This window comes from Urocitellus parryii, chromosome X, assembly GCF_045843805.1.
Source record: "Urocitellus parryii isolate mUroPar1 chromosome X, mUroPar1.hap1, whole genome shotgun sequence".
Lineage (NCBI taxonomy): Eukaryota > Metazoa > Chordata > Mammalia > Rodentia > Sciuridae > Urocitellus > Urocitellus parryii.
Genome location: NC_135547.1, coordinates 41,976,239 through 41,994,416, shown reverse-complemented (window position 1 = coordinate 41,994,416; position 18,178 = coordinate 41,976,239). Strand labels below are relative to the sequence as shown.

Here is an 18,178-nt window from a genome sequence, read left to right as displayed (position 1 = left end):
GCTTGGCAATGCATTAAACAGCAGTCCTTGGAGACTAGCAGTGGAGTTAATGCAACCACCATAACCGCCACTGCCATCACTACCTTCTCGGAAAAAGCCACCTGTCTGGCCCCTGCCTTTGTCCAACTGCCAACCTAAGGCATGTGCCTACGCAGGAGGTGATGACATTTTGGCTCCAGTTTCAAAGTTTTTTTTTTTTTCCTTTCTCATGTGTTATTTCTAAAGATAACAAAGGTCAAAAGGCATTCAGCATTTTCTGGTTTCTCATAAGCTTCTGGTCAATATTTAATCTGGTTTATGGATTTTTTTTAGGTTTTCTAGATGCCTTCTTGAGCCTGCTTGTGGCCGCCCACAGACACTTGTAAGGAGGAGAGAAGTCAGCCTGAGAGAGACACCTTGAAATGAAGGATTAGAGGCCAGGATTCAAGGATCGAGTTCTGCAGCCAGAAGACGAAGGAATAGGCCCTGAAGACATTTCTGCTGAGAGGTCTGCCATGCCCTCTCTTAGCGTCCAACTTGTGGGCTACGTCCTAGGCCTTCTGGGGCTGCTGGGCACATTGATTGCCATGCTGCTTCCTAGCTGGCGAACAAGTTCTTATGTTGGTGCCAGCATTGTGACAGCAGTCGGCTTCTCCAAGGGTCTCTGGATGGAGTGTGCCACACACAGCACAGGCATTACCCAGTGTGACATCTACAGCACTCTTCTAGGCCTGCCCGCTGACATCCAGGCTGCCCAGGCCATGATGGTGACATCTAGTGCAATCTCTTCACTGGCCTGCATTATCTCTGTGGTGGGCATGAGATGCACAGTCTTCTGCCAGGAATCCCGAGCTAAAGACAGAGTGGCAGTAGTGGGTGGAGTCTTCTTCATTCTTGGAGGCCTCCTGGGCTTCATCCCTGTTGCCTGGAATCTTCATGGGATCCTGCGGGACTTCTACTCACCACTGGTGCCTGACAGCATGAAATTTGAGATTGGAGAGGCTCTTTACTTGGGCATTATTTCCTCCCTGTTCTCCCTGATAGCTGGAATCATCCTCTGCTTTTCCTGCTCATCCCAGGGAAATCATGCCAACTACTATGATGGCTACCAGGCCCAGCCTCTTGCCACAAGGAGCTCTCCAAGGCCTAATCAACCGCCCAAAGCCAAGAGTGAGTTCAACTCCTACAGCCTGACAGGGTATGTCTGAAGAACCTGGGGCCAGGGGGTGGCTGGGTCTGTGAAACCAGGGGACAGTGCCCTCAGGGGCACAGGAGAGGGACATTGCCACTGGATCATGTGAGAAGGTGCTGCTGAGGATAGACTGACTTTGGCTATTGGATGGAGCAAAAGGCAGACATGGGAGCTGGTATGGCAGCATGCAGGTTGAATTGCCAAGTATACTTGCCAAGCCAGCCTATATCCTTCACCTTTTCCCCCACCCCAAGTCCTCAACCTCAAACTCCAAATCCCACTCCCTACCTTTGACCAGGCCCCAGAGGCTCCTTCCTACATTTTGGTTTATGTGGAAATCCATCCCCAAACCTACTAATCACATCCCACTGACTGACCCTCTCTGTGATCAAAGATGTCTCTCTGGCTGGCTTTTAGCTCATTGCTGGGGGATAGAGGGAAGAAGGAATGGTGGCTTATATGGGCATCGCTCTAACCTCCTTCTCAAACCACCTTCCAAAGAAACTGATTGGTCAGCAATGAGCCCTGGAGCCTCCAACCCACTCTTATTATGACTCCAGAGTGTCCAGGCTGGTTTGTGCATGAACTGAAAGAAGGCCATCCTATGGTGTCCAGGGAATGGAAAGCAACTGGGTGCAGGATGGGAGGAAAGGAAAGCAGCCTGGAACCAAAAGCCAGAACCATTTTCCCAGGGCACTTCCCAGAATTCCTTCACATATGTGTGTTAAGGATCAAGCCCATAGCTAGAGGGAAGGACAAGGAAAAAAGATATGGTGGAAAGTTCAAGGCAGCTGCTAACTCTGACTCCACTGAGGAACTGCTTCAGAAACTGCAGTTTCAACTTTCACCAAAGACTCTGCCTCCCTGTGGGGCACCTGACCTGGCTTCCTGTCTAAACCACAAGGCTAAGGGCCATAGACAATGGTTTCCTGAGGAACAATAAACCAGTTTTTCAAGAACTGGTCCTTGGCCGGGAGATGACAACAGGAAAGCTGTGGGAGACTGAGCAAGACACTACTTCTTGACCCTGGCCAAAAAAGAATAAGAATTTTGGTATCTAAGAAATTGGTTGGACATGTGTGGTAACTCCACTGGGTATTTCTACTATGCCAAAAAGAGGCAGCCTCCCAGAAAGTCTTCAGACCTAACGGAAAATCAGCCCAAAGGGCTGAGACCAGCCCCCTGCATGGGGTCTGCTCACAGAGCACTATAGAGCCTCTGAAAGAACCCAACACCAGGTGGGTCCTTTGTCACCCTTCCTATCCTCCTCACCATCCATCAGAAGATAATCCCAAAGAAACTCAAATGCTGCAGTGTGGAACATACATGCCCAAGGTGTTGTGACCATGATCTGAATGAGAACTGGGATTGCAGTTGAGGCACAAGTGTAGAAAATGGTTCCCAGGCAGACAGTTCCACATCCAAGCTTCTGAGAATGTTCCAATTCTCCTGGAGTTGGAGTTGGTGGGGGGTCATAAACTGGAGACATTTTTCCTCACCAGTTTGCTATGACCACCTTTGGAAGAAATCCAGTACACCTCCCCAAATCTCAGTGCCAGCAAAAGGAGCCCATTAATGGTCTGTAACATGCTTTCATGTTTCCACCTTCTTACTATGTTCAAGTTGTTCACTGACCTGGAAGTCCTCTTCTGATAGCCAAGTCCTCCCCATGCTTGGAGAACTTGCTCAGCACCACCTCTTTCATTGAGCCTTCTCTGACCACTCCATCCCTCTCTTTCCCCTCCTTCCTTCAACCCCCAATGTACAAATTGCTTCTTGATGCTCATCATTCACAATTTCTGGTTGTTAGTTTTGTGTGTGTGTGTGTGTTTGTGTGTTTATGTGTGTGTGTATCTGATCTCAAAAGCACATTGTAAACACTTGTAGCTATATCTTAGACCTCTTTGTACACCCCAGACTATGTGTAACAGTGCTGGGCACACAATAGGTGATCAATAAACACTTTTTGATTGAGTAACTGTTTTATTGATTAAAAGGGATCCAAACTGGGTACATGTGACTAGAAGAAATTGGGGCAAGGGGTGGGGAGGGTGGAAGCTGGACTTTGTCCCTGAGGTTAGATAGAAAATTCCATATTTTTACTGGAAATAATTAGAAAACATGACAATGCCCCTCACCAAGGAAACTAACCATCTTGGCCAGAGCTGCTGCCTTTTTGGAACAGTTATTTCATTTAAGTTATCTACTAAATGGCTGTGTGCTTATTCCTTTCATTCTTTTTTAAAATATTTATTTAGTTTTTGATGGACTTTTATCTTATTCATTTATTTATATGCAGTGCTGAGAATCGAACCCAGTGTGTCACATATGTGAGGCACGCACTCTACCATTGAGCAATAACCCCAGCCCCTTCCTTTCATTCTTTTAACCACCATTATGAAGAGGATGAAATAGATCTCACAATCTCCATTTGGCAGAGGGGAAAAATAAGGCCGACACAGGTATAAAAATTTTCCCAGGTCCACACAGCTAGTGTTAGTGCCCCAGTCTCCTAATTCCCAAAATAAGACCCTGCTGATCCAACAGTATTAAGAGCCAAAAGAAAGAACCTAACAACTGTCTCCAAGGAGCCTGAAGAAAATAACTTAAAGCTAGCAAGGTAACAATGGGGGTATGAATGCTCTCTTAGTCTCCCATGAGGGTGATCTTGAAAAGCAGGACTTCATCAGGTATGGAAATTCCCCTCCTGCCATGCTGGCCAACTGGCCAAGCTGGGCTCAACTAATTGTCCCACCAAGGAAATGACAGATTTATGTTTCAATAAGACACAGCATCTCAGTTCCAATTACCCTAAATATGGGAAGTATGGGAATCTAGGAGGCCATTCAGCCTCTTTATGAATTAACCAAGCCTAATTCATAAGGGTGTTGTTAACTAGGACAACATTGATAATAATGGGGCTCTTGAGATTTAGCTTAACTAGACCCTGAACCTAGGGGTCCTCAGCTCATAGGAGCCTATTATGGTACTACCCTTGCACTTCTTAAGTGGGCCTTTTTGTTGCAAAGGCCAGAACCACAACATTCAAGCCTATTTAGAGGGAATGGCAGCAGGTGGGAATATGGGGAGAGGGAGAGATCTTTGGAGAAAAGCTTAAGAAGTCATGTTTTTGGTCTGGCACCAGGAATCCCAAAGTACATGATTAGGGTTCATAAGAGGTTGAAAGAAGGGGTTGCCTTATTGACTCTGCTGAGCTGTGTGGGAAGCAGTCTGGTAAGGGGCTCTAATGACCCTTCACTGGCAACCAAAGCACCTTCAGAACTACCAACTTCACTGCATCCTTCAAATATCTCAGCAAAGTAGATCTCTCACAGGAGACAAAATGGAGGCCTAGAGAGTGAATAAAATCCCTCAAGCTACAGAATGGTGTTAGTGCCCCATCTGTATATAAGCTTGGAATCTCCTTCCATGGCATTAGGATCTGAGATTCCAGTCTCAGAAGGTGTTTGAGAGCCTTTTGCTCTTCAAATTCTTGCAGATTCCCTGTACCTGTCCTCTTCTGGAATAGAAGGGTTTGTGAGGGAAAAAGGACATAGAGCTTCCCTTTGTCTTAGTGTGGGGTTGGACTGGGGGTTCCTGTGACCTTTCTTAATCTGGGAAATTTCAATAGAAGAAAATAGGATTTCATCATCAACTAGAAAAACCAGGGCAGACCTGACAGAGCCACTGATCCCCTTGGCTGGTTGAATAAGAAAAGCCTTGCTCTAAATAGTTTCCTAGAAATCTTCCCAAGTCTGGGCCCAAGTTGACCAGCTATCAGCTAACACCATTACCTTCCATTATAAAGTAATTTAGATAAACCATAGACCTAGAGGGATAGTGAAGGTCATTGTGTTTATTCCCCTACCTCATGGCTCAACCCTTGCACAAGGACAGATGTTTCTGACATCCATTCCTCTGATAATAGTGTGACTCATTTTTTCTCTCCCTTGGGGCCCTAGTGACCCATGGCTACGTGATCATTAATGGAGCTGGGGAGACTGAAACTGGATTCCTAGCGGAAAGGCAAGCTCCAACTTTTTGAGAGACCTTCGGCCAGCCAAATAGCCACTCAGTCAGCCCTTTAGCCAGACAGTCAGCCAGCCTACACAAACTGAACTCTTCCTTTGTGTTAGGCAATGTGCTAAGAGCTGTGAGGGTGAGAAATGATGTAAATTCTGCCTTGTGTATATGTACAAACATATAACAAAAATCTCACAATTATGTATAATTATAGTGTACCAATACATAATATGGTAAAAAAAAAAAAGTCTGCCTTAGATGATTTGACAGCTGATCTAGGGGAGAAAAGTCATGCACATCTTACTACTAAAGGCAGAATTAACATACCAATCTGATTTTTGTTGGGGTGTGTGTGTGTGTGTGTGTGTGTGTGTATGTGTATGTGTGTATTTTGTGGTGTTGGAGATTGAACCCAGGGCCTCAAGCTTGCTAGGCAAGTGTTGTACCACTGAGTTACATCCCCAGTCCTACAAGGCTGGATATAGATGCTCTTAGGAGAGATAGGAACAAAGTGATTCAAAATAGAGGTATCAGGGGCTAAGAAAAATATTTACGTATGTTTCCTTAAATTCCAATCCATATGAAATGAGTGCCTGGCATTAATTGAGCTTTGGGGGGAAGGCTGATTAGAAGAAACTGCTTCCTGCAGCTGAAGAACTATGGGAAATTGACAAATAGGGTGAATAGGGAGTGCTAAGGAGCTAACAGGGATATATCACACAAATAAGCTGTTAATTGCCCTTTGGGAGTTATAAGACCCCTAAAGGACTTTAAGAAAGGGAGTGATTCTGAGGCTCAGCTTCACCTTCCTCATATCCTTTCCTTGAGAAGTTCTGTGAAAATTGGTGGGGCAGCAGAAGCAGTGCCCAACCAAGTAGCTTGGGGCCTTTTGGCTCTGAACCAGAGGAGAAACATGGGTCTAGGAGAAGGAGGAGAGGAGAGAGTAGGGGCCCAGTGCTAAAGGCAGGCTAACAAGGTCTAACAGGGTCAAATGTTCCCTCCCACTCAGCCCTGGGCCTATGCACAGGGGAGTCTTTCATGCCTGTAGCTGCCCACTCCAGGACACAGAGGCCCCAGGCTGGGAAGTACATGTGCTCCTCCTCAGGTGGCTGAAGCCTGGCCTTGGCCCAGCCTGATCTCCCTGCCTAAGCGGCTACTGGCTTTGATGAGACATTCTGTTATCTCAACATCGAAAGGAACCACAAACAGGAAATCCAGCAGTTATCACTCTCTTCTTCCCTATGTTGAGGCTCACTGTATGTGATATGATCAGTGATAAAAGATTAACAAGCTGTTATCAGGTACAGTGATATAGAGACTGTAATCTGACCACCCACTTCCTACCCACAACCCACCACTTTCCTGGGAATTGTACTTAGGAATTCCTAGCTAACTCTCACCTATAATTCTATTCTATAGACTTCATTGTTCCAGAAGACAAGCAACAGTGTCTTAGGGCTTGACAAAACTGGAGGCCAACATGTAAGGGCACATCATAAGGTCCCTTTTAGGAGAAAGCTACTGATTTCCTGTCATTCCTTAAGTCTCATTCCTCCAGAAAGACACCCATTTCACAAGTCATGTCCTAGGAGGGCTTTGAAAACTTTCAGTGTGGAGATAACACTGAGAATACTCACATGCTTTAAAAAAGATAATAAGGAGTATGATGTGATGTGAAATTAGATGTCAGATGAGTACTGGTATTATGGTAGGCAATCCAGCATTTCAGTGGTAGCTCCCGTTGTCCAATAGCACTTTCAGACTTTTTCCAGACTTTTTGGTGGTTGTTTGGGAGAAAGGCTAGTAACACAAAAAGAACAAAGAGAAGATGCTCATTGCAGCTTCCTCTAAGCCTGTTTATTCTGGAATTACCCAGTGGGATGCAAGAGAATTGATCTGTATCCCCCACATGGGATGATACTGTGAAGACTTCCTTGGTTTAAAAGCACTAAAGGACTCAGTTTAAAACTCAAGTGTATTTACTGGGAAAAGAAAAACATTCAGCCACATACCTGAATTTATATTAGTTTATCATTTTAGCCTTAAAAGAAATCAGAAAAGATGAGTCTAGTGAGTTTAAAAACTAGAACAGCAATTCAGCTACAACACACACTGGAATTTGGAGAAGGAGGGGATTTTTCTAAGTTACATATGCATCCTTCAACTAAATAATTCAACAGTTTCAAAGATGGGGAAGTAAAAATCAAGAAAAAGGCAGACAGGATGAGAAGATGGTGACATCCTCCTATTTGGAATTCCAGAGGCATCTCATGGTTAATTTTACTCCTCTGTGTGTAATAATAAACCAATATGTTCTCAAGTGTCACTTTCTCACTCCCCAAGAGACTTGCCCAACTCAGCACTGTCTGGGGAGGGGGGTTCAAAGGAGCCAGTGAGAACACCCACGGGCAGAGGCCAACAAGTCCAAGACCTCCTGGAGTGTAAGAATAGGATCTTGATGACTGTTTTGATATCAGGAAAGCTGCCAAGCAACGGCCCAGAGTGAAAAACCCAGTCAAGAGGAAATGAATTTCCACGTTGTTTGGAGGGATATTCGTTACATAAGTGAACAATTTCCTGATCATGAGGGCAGTTAAACATTGTGTGGGATTATGGAATGCTCTTCCTTGGAAATTCCTATCAGTGTAGGCTGGCTTTAGCATTTTCCTATCAAAAAGAATACGAGACTCATTGTATGGTGTAACTGGCAAAGAGCTTGGACTCTGGAATCAGACAAACCTGGATTTTATCTTAACACTATGGGAAAGCTACTTCAATTCTCTACACTTCAGTTTCCTCATCTGTAAAATAGGAATAATACCTGCCTCTTGATATGGTAATGGGAAATGGTTAACTGTTTTTATCTAAGCATACTGGGAACCTAAAGGGGATAGTGCCAATCATATCAAATTGTGTTTATCTTGGATGTGGGGGCAGATGGTAAAGTATATTTTTTACCATAGTTCTGAATCTACATTTAGTATGGAAAGTCTTTCCCAGGCCAAAATGTCTCAAGATTCTTCTCTGAAGTCTGAATACCCTAAAGACCTTGGATAGGCTTCTACTGTTAAGATTCTATCAACAGAAGCCAGGGGGAAAAGCAGACTTGAGAAGTTGGAGGGAAAACAGCCTGTGATGGCTCTTTTACCCTCATCAAAATCTATTAAGAATCTGGGGTAGAACAGAATCATGATTCACCATACCCCAGAGCTAGAGAAAACTTCAGTTCAAAGGAACTGCAGAGTGGGGTTAATTTTCTAAACTTAAGGACAACTGGAGAGATTCCAACAGTCACTTTCTTAATTTTTAGCCTCCAAAACATCCATTGTTAGGCAGATTTAGCATACCCTACCTCTTGCCAGCATTGCCAAGTCCTTGGTTCATTCTGTGACTTATCCTCTAAATTGGATAATTCACTCTTTCTCAACTACTTATGAGTGCTCCCTGTGTTTATCTGTCATCTCGTGACTTTGTTTATACTTTTCTTATCCCTTATGGGGATAACTGGGAAACCCTCATCCAACGCCACTACCTTCCCAATTCTTCTGGATTTTCTGGGCCCATCTTGAAGACCAAACCTTTAGAGAACACTTTCCTCAGTTCCTGCCTAAAGTTATCTTGTCTGCCCCCAAGAACACAATGGGCAGATGTATGGAAGGCATTTGGCATGTAGAAAGCATCCAAAATATGTCCTATTTTATCTAAAAGTAGTTTGGGAATTTCTAGTGATTCACATAAAAACTTTGGGTTTATGGATGGAGGCAAGGAACAAAACAAATTTCATCTGCAGATTTTATTTTCCATTAGAAAATGGGTTTGGGGTCAGGCACAGTGGTGCATGCCTGTAACCCCAGTGACTCAGGAGGCTGATACAGGAGGATTGCAAATTCAAGGCCAGTCTCAGCAACTTAGTGAGGCCCTGAGCAACTTAGTGAGATCCTTTCTCAAAATAAAAAATAAAAGGTGCTAGGGATGTAGCTTGGTGGCAATGCACCCTTGGGTTCAATCACCAGTGCAAAAAAAAAATGGGTCTGGAGGCATAGCTCAGTGGTACCACATGTATTTAGCATTTACAAGGCCTGTTCAATCTCTGGCACTGAAAAAGAAAATGAATAATATTTATGTCTTACTTAATGACTGAAGTTTTCCTATGCCTAAGACTATCTCAGTTCTTCTTTCAATTACTTTGTTTATTATCCAAGCATGTGCTCCCACTTTTAGTGATTCAGAATGTATGGTTCTCAAATATCCTGTCAGCCTAATATAAATCATAATTTAGGGATGTCCTTTGTCATGAAACATAAGTCGTTTTTTGAGGCAATCACTTTTGGCTTAGCCTGAGCTCATATCCAGCATTCCTGAGCAGACCTCCATGCTTCACTCCTAATAGAGTATTACAGAAAGGGGTTTTAATTCATAATATGGAATCCTGGAAGACATTTTGTCTTGAGATTGCCCTTGGGACTAAGAACCTGCCAATTATGCCTCAGCCTCTAAATTGTTAGCCCAGATAATTTACAATTACTGACCACGGGCAGCAAATCTTGCTGCCTCCTTGTGCCACAAAGTCTCTGGTCTAGGTCCCTTTCATCCAACCAATATATACTGACCTCTTAACATGTCCCTGGAACTTGTTTCCTTGAGACCTCTTCTGTCTGTTCTTTGCTTTTGTATAGCTCTTCTTTCTTCACTTGAAATAAACTAAGACAACTCTTGAAAATACTGAAGCCTCAGATTTTTTTTTTCTCCTTTTGGTTCTCAGTCTCAAGATCTGGTCTCTATAGCCTTCTCCAGGGTTTATTCTATAGTCCTTAGCATTTAAAAATTGCCCAATAAAGAACGTCTTTTAGATAATATTCAGAATGTTTGTAGTAAAGAACACCCATATTCCTTTCCTCCTTTGGCAGCCTTTATAATTATTCACGTCATAGATTAGCTAAAGAGAAACACTAGGCCACTCTGATCACTGCCCGCTCCCAATAACCTGAGCAATGCATTGTCTCAGTCTTTCAGAGTTTATTGCCCAGGATTGTTATCTACCTCACTCATGCTGTATTTATCCAACCCTGTCTATGAATGGGACACTGTTTTACATCCTTGGGGGACAGAGAGATATGAACAAAACACAGTTCCAATAAAAAACTCATTTGTTAGCAATCATTTATTGATTACTATATCCCAGGTACTAAGAAGTAGAATACAGTGGTTGACAAAAACAGGCATAGCCCTGCCCATCATGCAACTTATCATTGAGGGAGTCATACAGGGATCATGTGTGTTGTGTTCACCACTGCATATCTTGCAGCACACAGTAGGTACTCAATAAATATTTGTTGAATCAAGGTATGTGACCAGATATATAATTATAAATTGCGAGCAATGATATGAGTTTGGGGAAAAAAACAGGAAAAAATGAGAGAATAATAGAGAAAAAGAAAGGCCTGTCTGAGGAAGTGACATATCAAGACCCGAAGGATAAGGAATAGATAGCCTTGCCATGAATGGAGATACAAGTATTCTAGAAGGAACAGTAGGGGTAAAACATGTCTCAGGAGATGGAACAGTAAAGGTACAAGCTCTGAGGTATGAAAGAGCTTGACATGCCTCAGTGGAAAGACCACAGTGAGCCAGGGTAAAAGTGGTGTAGGATAAAAGGATTCATGAAACAAAGTAAAAGAAGTAGACAGTGGTCTTAAAGGATGTTGTAAGGGGTTTGGATTTTATTCTAAGTGCAATGAGAAGTTGTTTAATGGCTTTAAACAGAGAAGTCATAAGATTTAATTTGCATTTTTTTAAAATCACATCTCTAGTGAAAATACAATTGTGGGAATAAGAGTGGACATAAGAACTCCTGTTATGAGCTGTTATAATCCATTGGAGATGGACTAAGTTAGCTATGATAAAATGAATAGTCAATATATACTTTGGAATAGAACTGACAGACTTGACAGACTGGATGTAGAGGATGAGAGAAGAAGAAAACTAAAGATGACTTCCAGTTTTCCAGTTTAAGCAACTGGGTGGGAGGAGGTGCCATTTTCTAAGACAAGGAAAACTGTGGAGGAAAGAACAGTCCTGGGGTATATCACTGTTCATTTTTAACATGTTTTATTTGAAGTATCTATGAGATATGTAAGTGTAAATGTCAAATAGGCAGTATAATATTTGAATCTGGAGCTATCTAATATGAAGACTAGACAAGGAAATTTGTGGTAAGAGCCTAATAAGTGACATAAAACTTAAATATTCAAAGGGAAATGTCATGTCTAACTTGGTTAATCAAAGCAATTTTTAGAAAAAAATGGCATTTGAGCCAAAATAAAGATGATGAGGAAGAACACTCTAGGTAAAAGGGAATGGAATAGCAAAGGTAGAAAATGAGAGAATCTTAAGGCATGTTTAGAAACTGAAAGAGTTCAGTTTGGATGGAATATATTGTGTGTTCGGAATGTTGGAAAATAAGTCTAGAGAGAGTGGTTGAAGCCAGGTCACAAATGGTTTTGAGCACCATGCTAAGGAATTGGTATTGCATTCAGTGGGCAACTGTCAGCACTAGCAAATCTCTGAACAGAGGCATGACATGATAAAATTGTTAAAAGCCATTTAATATATTGAATAGGGTGGACTAAGTGAGAACAGGAAGCAAGGTAGGCCAGTTAAGAATCTATTTAAATTATCAAGGCATGAGATAATAAAGGCCTAAATGTTAACATGGAAATGGAAAGTTCAAAGGCAAATGTGAGAGATATTTGAAAGAAAGATTATGATCATGTTAACCTAACCTTTTCAATGTCTTTGCTTCCATACTAGATAACAGACTCTAGAGTAAGGTTGTAAAACAAGTTCCAATTTCTCCACGGTGGTATTTAGAACTCATATTGGTATGGTTTCATAGTAAACAGGTAACACTTCATATTGTTGAAGTGAATGGACTCACACAGATAACTGTTGCCAGGAAAAAAAAAAAAAAAAAAACAACGTGGTGGAGTCAAGACCATGGGCTTTCAGGGAATGGGCCAGGGAGTAAACTGAAAGCAAGTACTAGTAAAGATGAGTTAAATTTTCCATCATTTTCCTTTTAAAGTTCAATTGCCGGTCCTCCTTCCTACTCTGCCCCTCACTTGTCCAATGAACACAAAGTCTGAACCTTCAACAATCTGAACTTTTCCTTCTACCAGATTCCCTTTCATATTATTCATAACTGTACAAAGTCTTATGCCCTCTCAGCCCCCAAATGACAAGCAAATATCACTGAAAAAATGGCTTAATATGCTCCCTATCCCTCAGTAATATTTACACTTAGATAAAATGAGACCTTGACTATCATGATCCAAATATCCAACATAAAAACTAATCATGTGGCAAGCTGAGGTGAGGTGATGTGGCAGTGGCCAGGGATATCTTTTTTTTTTTTTTTTTAAAGAGAGAGTGAGAGAGTGAGAGAGTGAGAGAGGAGAGAGAGAGAGAGAGAGAGAGAGAGAGAGAGAGAGAGAGAGAGAGAGAGAGAATTTTTAATATTTATTTTTTAGTTCTCGGCAGACACAACATCGTTGTTTGTATGTGGTGCTGAGGATTGAACCCGGGCCTCACGCATGCCAGGCAAGCGCGCTACTGCTTGAGCCACATCCCCAGCTCAACCAGGGATATCTTTAAGTACTTGTTCTAATGGTGAAGCCTGGTTCTGGCCTCCTCCTTTCTCCTGCAATCTCACAGGACTATCTATAATTGGCTTCCTTTCAAATGAGGTAAAATATGTTTGTAAAAGTCTTCTGAAATAACTCTGCAGAAGAGAAACAGAATGAGTATCCAAAGCATTTTGTCTAGCTAATCCTTTTTGCCACTGCTTGAGCCTACCTTGCTTTTATATTTCTATACTTCCTATTTTTCACTGTTGATATATATTTTTTGATGCTGGGGATCAAACCCAGGGCCTCATGCATGCTAGGCAAGCACTCTACCACTGAGCCACAACCCTACTCCTTGATGTTTTTATATGTTCTTTGTTCAATGTCTTTTGATGAGCACCTGGAACTCTTTGGAGAGTATGCACTATATAAATATAATAAAGCAATGGATGAATAAAACATTTCAATTTACATGAGTATAAGCTTTACTATTTCTAATACTATGAGGTCTATCCCTCACTCAGGATACCCTGAAGGATATATAGGTATATTCTGAGAGACATCAGATAGATCTCCCTACTGTAAAATACTTCTCCCTATAACTGAAAATCTTCAAGTTGGTGATATACATTTAAAATTGATGAATGTTGAAGATTTGTTTTTTAATATTCCTAATTAAAAAGCAAATACCATAGTGGATGGGAAAGTGGGTAGGTAGATGGGTCATGATTTAATCTCAGTTCCCTTTACATTAACCTACCACTCCTACCTAAAACAATTTTCCCATTCTGAATTTTCTGTGTCTTTGTTCATGCGTGCTGTTCTTCCAGAGGTAATGCTAAATTTAACCTAAGTAATAAATGGAATATTACATATAGTTTCACAGTCTCTCATTTGATACCCAAATCCAAGTCTAATTGTTCTTTAAAAAATAATTCATTTTTTCAAATGTAAGAATATCAAGTTTATTATAGAAAATTTGAAAAAGGCAGGAAGATAGGAAGAAGAAAAAATTATCAACCATAATCCTACCACCTAAAGAACAACACATGTTAACAGTATGGCCATGCTCATTCTTTAAACCTTAGTTTAGGTCCCATTTCTGGTGTGATGCTTTTCTTAAGCTCCCTTCCCCTATTTCTATGTTATGTTTTTACCACTAACTTGTATAAACCATATAATTCTGTGGATAATTAGGTAACTTGGTGTCTTGTTAGAACCTTAGTAGGCTGAAAACATGAGTACTTCATAATTCATCAAGAAACACCAGGTATGTCGGACCTAGTATTTACTGACTGACCAAAACAAGTATGAACCATTTCAGAAAGGATATAAAATAGGCCAAGTAAAAAAGCTTTCTGATCACCTAGCTTGGTGACTCTTGCTTTTCTGTTCCTGGAACCTTGAAAGTCTATTTAATTGGTTTCTCTGTCTACACCATAACTGAGTAAGCAGCAGACTGATTAAGATCCAGGATTTACTCAAAGATTCTCTACATATGGCATAAAGGAGACAGAGAGAGAGAGAAAGAAGTTTTTTGTGTGTGTGTTTGGGAGGAAGGGAAAAAGAGAAGAGAAGGAAGGCAAGAGAAGAATAGAGAAGTACAGGAAAGAGTATATATAGTACACAGGCTGAAAAGAAAAGAATATATATATAGTCTGGTGCTCAATCCAGTATGTGATTTGCCTCCAGCACTGTGTACAGGATCCCATCCACTTGTTCTGAGTCATACCCGATCTCACGAAGCTCCAAGTGAGGGAGGACAGAAGTAAGAAGATAGCTGACGTGGATACGCAGTCGCGTAAGCTTTGCCAAAGCCCTGTATGATAGAGTGAGGGGGCAGGAGAAGAGATGACATGAAGTCATTAGCCAACATAATAAAATGAAGTCCCTTCAAAATGGGCCTACATTCTCAACAATTATGTTTCCATTAGCTAAAAAGAAAGAAGAAAGCACAATGCCACCAAACACATGGAAATTGGAGCTGAGGCTTTCTAAGAAGTAATTATCCAATCCTTGGTGGCCTATGAATTAAGGCTTCCTCCCTTGTCTATGACCATTAACTGGGGGTCCTAAGAGATGCTTCCCATTAGCACTCACAAGCTCATAACTAAACCCTAGTAATTAACCTTTCTAGGTCATCTCCCTCTGGGGTCCGGTAGGAGACCTGAGCCTTCCGTAGCACTTCCAGGTGTGTCTCTGTCTCCTTCAATTTCTCTTGTAATTCTTGCTTTTCCTCTTTGGTTCTTTCTAGTTCAGCTTTCAGAATCTGGAATTCAGCTTGGCGATAACCCATGTGTTTCTTGCTCCAGTATAACCCTTCTGTCTCCTGGGTACTATAGGTCACCAATTCATGTTGAACTTTCTTGAATTCAGAATGCCAGTGATTCCTCTCCTGTTCCAGCTCCTCCACCTGAAGTCCAAGAAAAAAATTCAATGAGCCCACATACTACTGAAACCTTAATAGAGTGCCCAAAATTGTTCTTACTATCTTTACCCTGTGATTCCATTATACATATTCCTCTAATTATAGAAATTTCTTTTCAACCCTAAAATATGGAAGAGAAGCCCATTAGGGCTCACTCAATCTGAATCATACCACAGAATGGTTCATTGACATATTTTGTTTAAAGGCCTCAGAACGTGAAATCATCAGAGCACCAACACCCCATACCCTTGATTACAATGAGCTCTAATTTGTAGTGGTAAGATGTTGCCCAAACCTTTTGCTGGAACAAATTTCTTTCAGCCAAAACACGTTCCAATTTTTCTGTGGTTCTTTTCAATTCTTCCAGTTCTCTCTGGTTCTTCATCTTTGGTGTGTTACGACCTCCACTCTCCTCATAGCCTCTTCCTTTCTCCCCAATGGCTGCAGCAGAGGCCACAGAAGAATAAGGCACTGGGTTCCAGGATTCAACAGTTTTTCTTCTCTCAGCAAGCTCCTCTCTGTTAAAAGGGATTAGCTGAATGGGGGCCCCTGAATCTCTAACACCTTTTGCAACACCAACAACAGCTACAAAAGGTCCCTTGTTCACTTCTTCTTTGTTTATGTTTGTGCTACCTCTATTGGATTCTCCTCTATTGGATTCTTCTGCTACCAATCTTGGCATCTGATCTTCTAATTCTTCAGGAAGCAGGGACCCTTGGCGTTGGTCTTGGGCCCCTGGATATAGAACTGATGCTTCCCTATTCTGTCCTGTATTCTTGTTTGCTTCTGGGTATTCTGGGAAAAGGCATGGTGGTGTACTTCTCTCAGAACTTGATTTATCATGGCTGTTCTCCCCTTCTGCGTAGGCAACAGCTGCCTCTACCCTCCTATAAGATCCAGGCATGGAATAATCCAGAGGCGATGTTGGCATCTCATTCTGGAGCCTTCTTCGTTTTTCCACAGGTTCCTCACCTAGAATCCATTTGTACTTACTGCAAGAAGAGAAAATTTAATTGTAAGTGGTCACAATATATGTTAAGTATATTCTTATGCTATGGAGCCCCTCCTCAAATTTTCCATATTAAAACTGCCTTTAGATGTCACTCACCGATTCTTTCATAAGAGAAATATATCTGGTAAACTATGGTTAAATCATTAAACTATGGGTTAGCAGTTATATTCCCCTTTTCTTTATAAAATCACCCAGCCTCATATATGTCATTAGAGTAACAACAACCAAAAAAAAAAAAAAACAGACCAGTATAGCAACTTTACCTATAAGCCTCAATCCCTTCATTCATGCAACCAGCTGAGTTAGTAACTGGTTTTAAGGGAGAGGTGAAGTTGAAAGGTTTAAAAGGTTAGCATCTGAATAAAACAGGACTAGGATTAACTTGGTAAAAATTCTAAAAATTGATTTGAAACCAGCCTGACTTAGAAGTTCCCTAAATGCAAGTAAAGGAAGACAAACAAAAAATATGCACACAAAATACCCTAACAGAAGAATGGACTTAAAAGGTCATAAAAATCTACTGGTATATGCAGAGAATAAAACAAACTTGTTAATTTTAAAGTGCTACAAAACCTTCCAGTATCAAAGACTTATGCACATTTTTTATATTGCAATAGAACACTATATGATTGTTTTGCTAGCCAAGGGAATTGTGGCTATTGCCCATTATTCACTTGTAAAAGTTAATTAAAACACAAGGCACTAGTCAGAAACAAAGAAAGTGAATTATCCAGTTCTAGTCATTTCCCCATTGTGACAAAAAAACTCCCCTTGGTCAGGCACAAACAGGCACTCCCTTAGTTTTTCAGAGAAGCCCAGGATGACAGCCTCAAATCGCCTTTCATTTTTGGCTGCCATAAGCACTATTGGTTGAAGCAAAACAACTGGTGCTAGAGAAATCCACAGGCAATTTTATATCATTCAGCAGGATGGGAACCCCACTTTCGTCCTTATAATTATCCTCTTTTCAATAAACAAAAAATTCAAGGTAAAATCAACTTTTAATTTTTTGGTACCAGGAATTGAACTCAGGGGCACTCAACCACTGAGTCATCCCCAGCCCTATTTTGTATTTTATTTAGAGACAGGGTCTCACTGAGTTGCTTAGCACCTCATTGTTGCTGAGGCTGGCTTTAAACTTGCGATCCTCCTGTCTCAGCCTCCCAAGCCACTGGGATTACAGGAGTGTGCCACTGCACCTGGCCTTCAACTTTCAAACTTCTAATGAGAAAGAATCAGACATATTATTTGCCACATCATAGTACTTCAAGGTTGCCCACATATCTGTAATTTCTTAGAACATCTGTAAGACATCCTAAACCTTAGCTTCTTTTGATGCCCTGTATGTTCTTCAGATAAAAACTGGCTTGCCATCTCAATAGGCCTGTGTTGGCCTTAAAGGAAGAGCAAAAGAATGGTGAGGCCAATTTGGAAAGCAGTATGGAGATTCCTGGGAAAGCTGGGAATGGAACCACCATTTGACCCAGCTATAGCCCTTCTCGGACTATTCCCTGAGGACCTTAAAAGAGCGCACTATAGGGATACGGCCACATCAATGATTATAGCGGCACAATTCACAACAGCTAGACTGTGGAACCAACCTAGATGCCCTTCAGTAGATGAATGGATAAAAAAAATGTGGCATCTATATACAATGGAGTATTATGCAGCACTAAGAAATGACAAAATCATAGAATTTGGAGGGAAATGGATGGCATTAGATCAGATTATGCTAAGTGAAGCTAGCCAAGCCCTGAAAAACAAATGCCAAATGTCTCCTTTGATATAAAGAGTGCAACTAAGAACAAAACAGGAAGGAAGAACATGAGGAAAAAGACTAACTGTAAACAAAGACAAATGGGGGGAGAGAAAGGGAGAGAGAAGGGAAAGGATATGCAAATGATAGGAGACCTTCAATG

At 41.5% G+C, this 18,178-nt stretch overlaps 2 protein-coding genes and 1 non-coding gene across 3 annotated transcripts in view; 1 reads left to right on the top strand and 2 right to left on the bottom strand.

Moving 5' to 3' along the window:
* The first annotated feature begins 494 nt into the window (after nucleotides 1-494).
* On the top strand, nucleotides 495-1,187 carry Cldn2 (claudin 2). The gene has a single exon (XM_026402669.2). The coding sequence runs from the start codon at nucleotides 495-497 to the stop codon at nucleotides 1,185-1,187; it is 693 nt and encodes a 230-aa protein (XP_026258454.1).
* Nucleotides 1,188-13,097: 11,910 nt separating this feature from the next.
* Trnaa-agc (transfer RNA alanine (anticodon AGC)) lies at nucleotides 13,098-13,165 on the bottom strand. The gene has a single exon. It is a non-coding gene; the product is annotated as a tRNA-Ala (tRNA).
* Nucleotides 13,166-14,546: 1,381 nt separating this feature from the next.
* Nucleotides 14,547-18,178, bottom strand: part of Morc4 (MORC family CW-type zinc finger 4) — a 52,900-nt gene continuing 49,268 nt past the window's right edge. The window contains exons 15-16 of the mRNA XM_077793953.1: nucleotides 15,543-16,239; nucleotides 14,547-15,232 (exon numbers count right to left, since the gene is read on the bottom strand). Of these exons, the coding sequence (XP_077650079.1) occupies nucleotides 14,930-15,232; nucleotides 15,543-16,239 (1,000 nt within the window). The 3' untranslated portion in view covers nucleotides 14,547-14,929. The remainder of the gene's footprint in view (nucleotides 15,233-15,542; nucleotides 16,240-18,178) is intronic.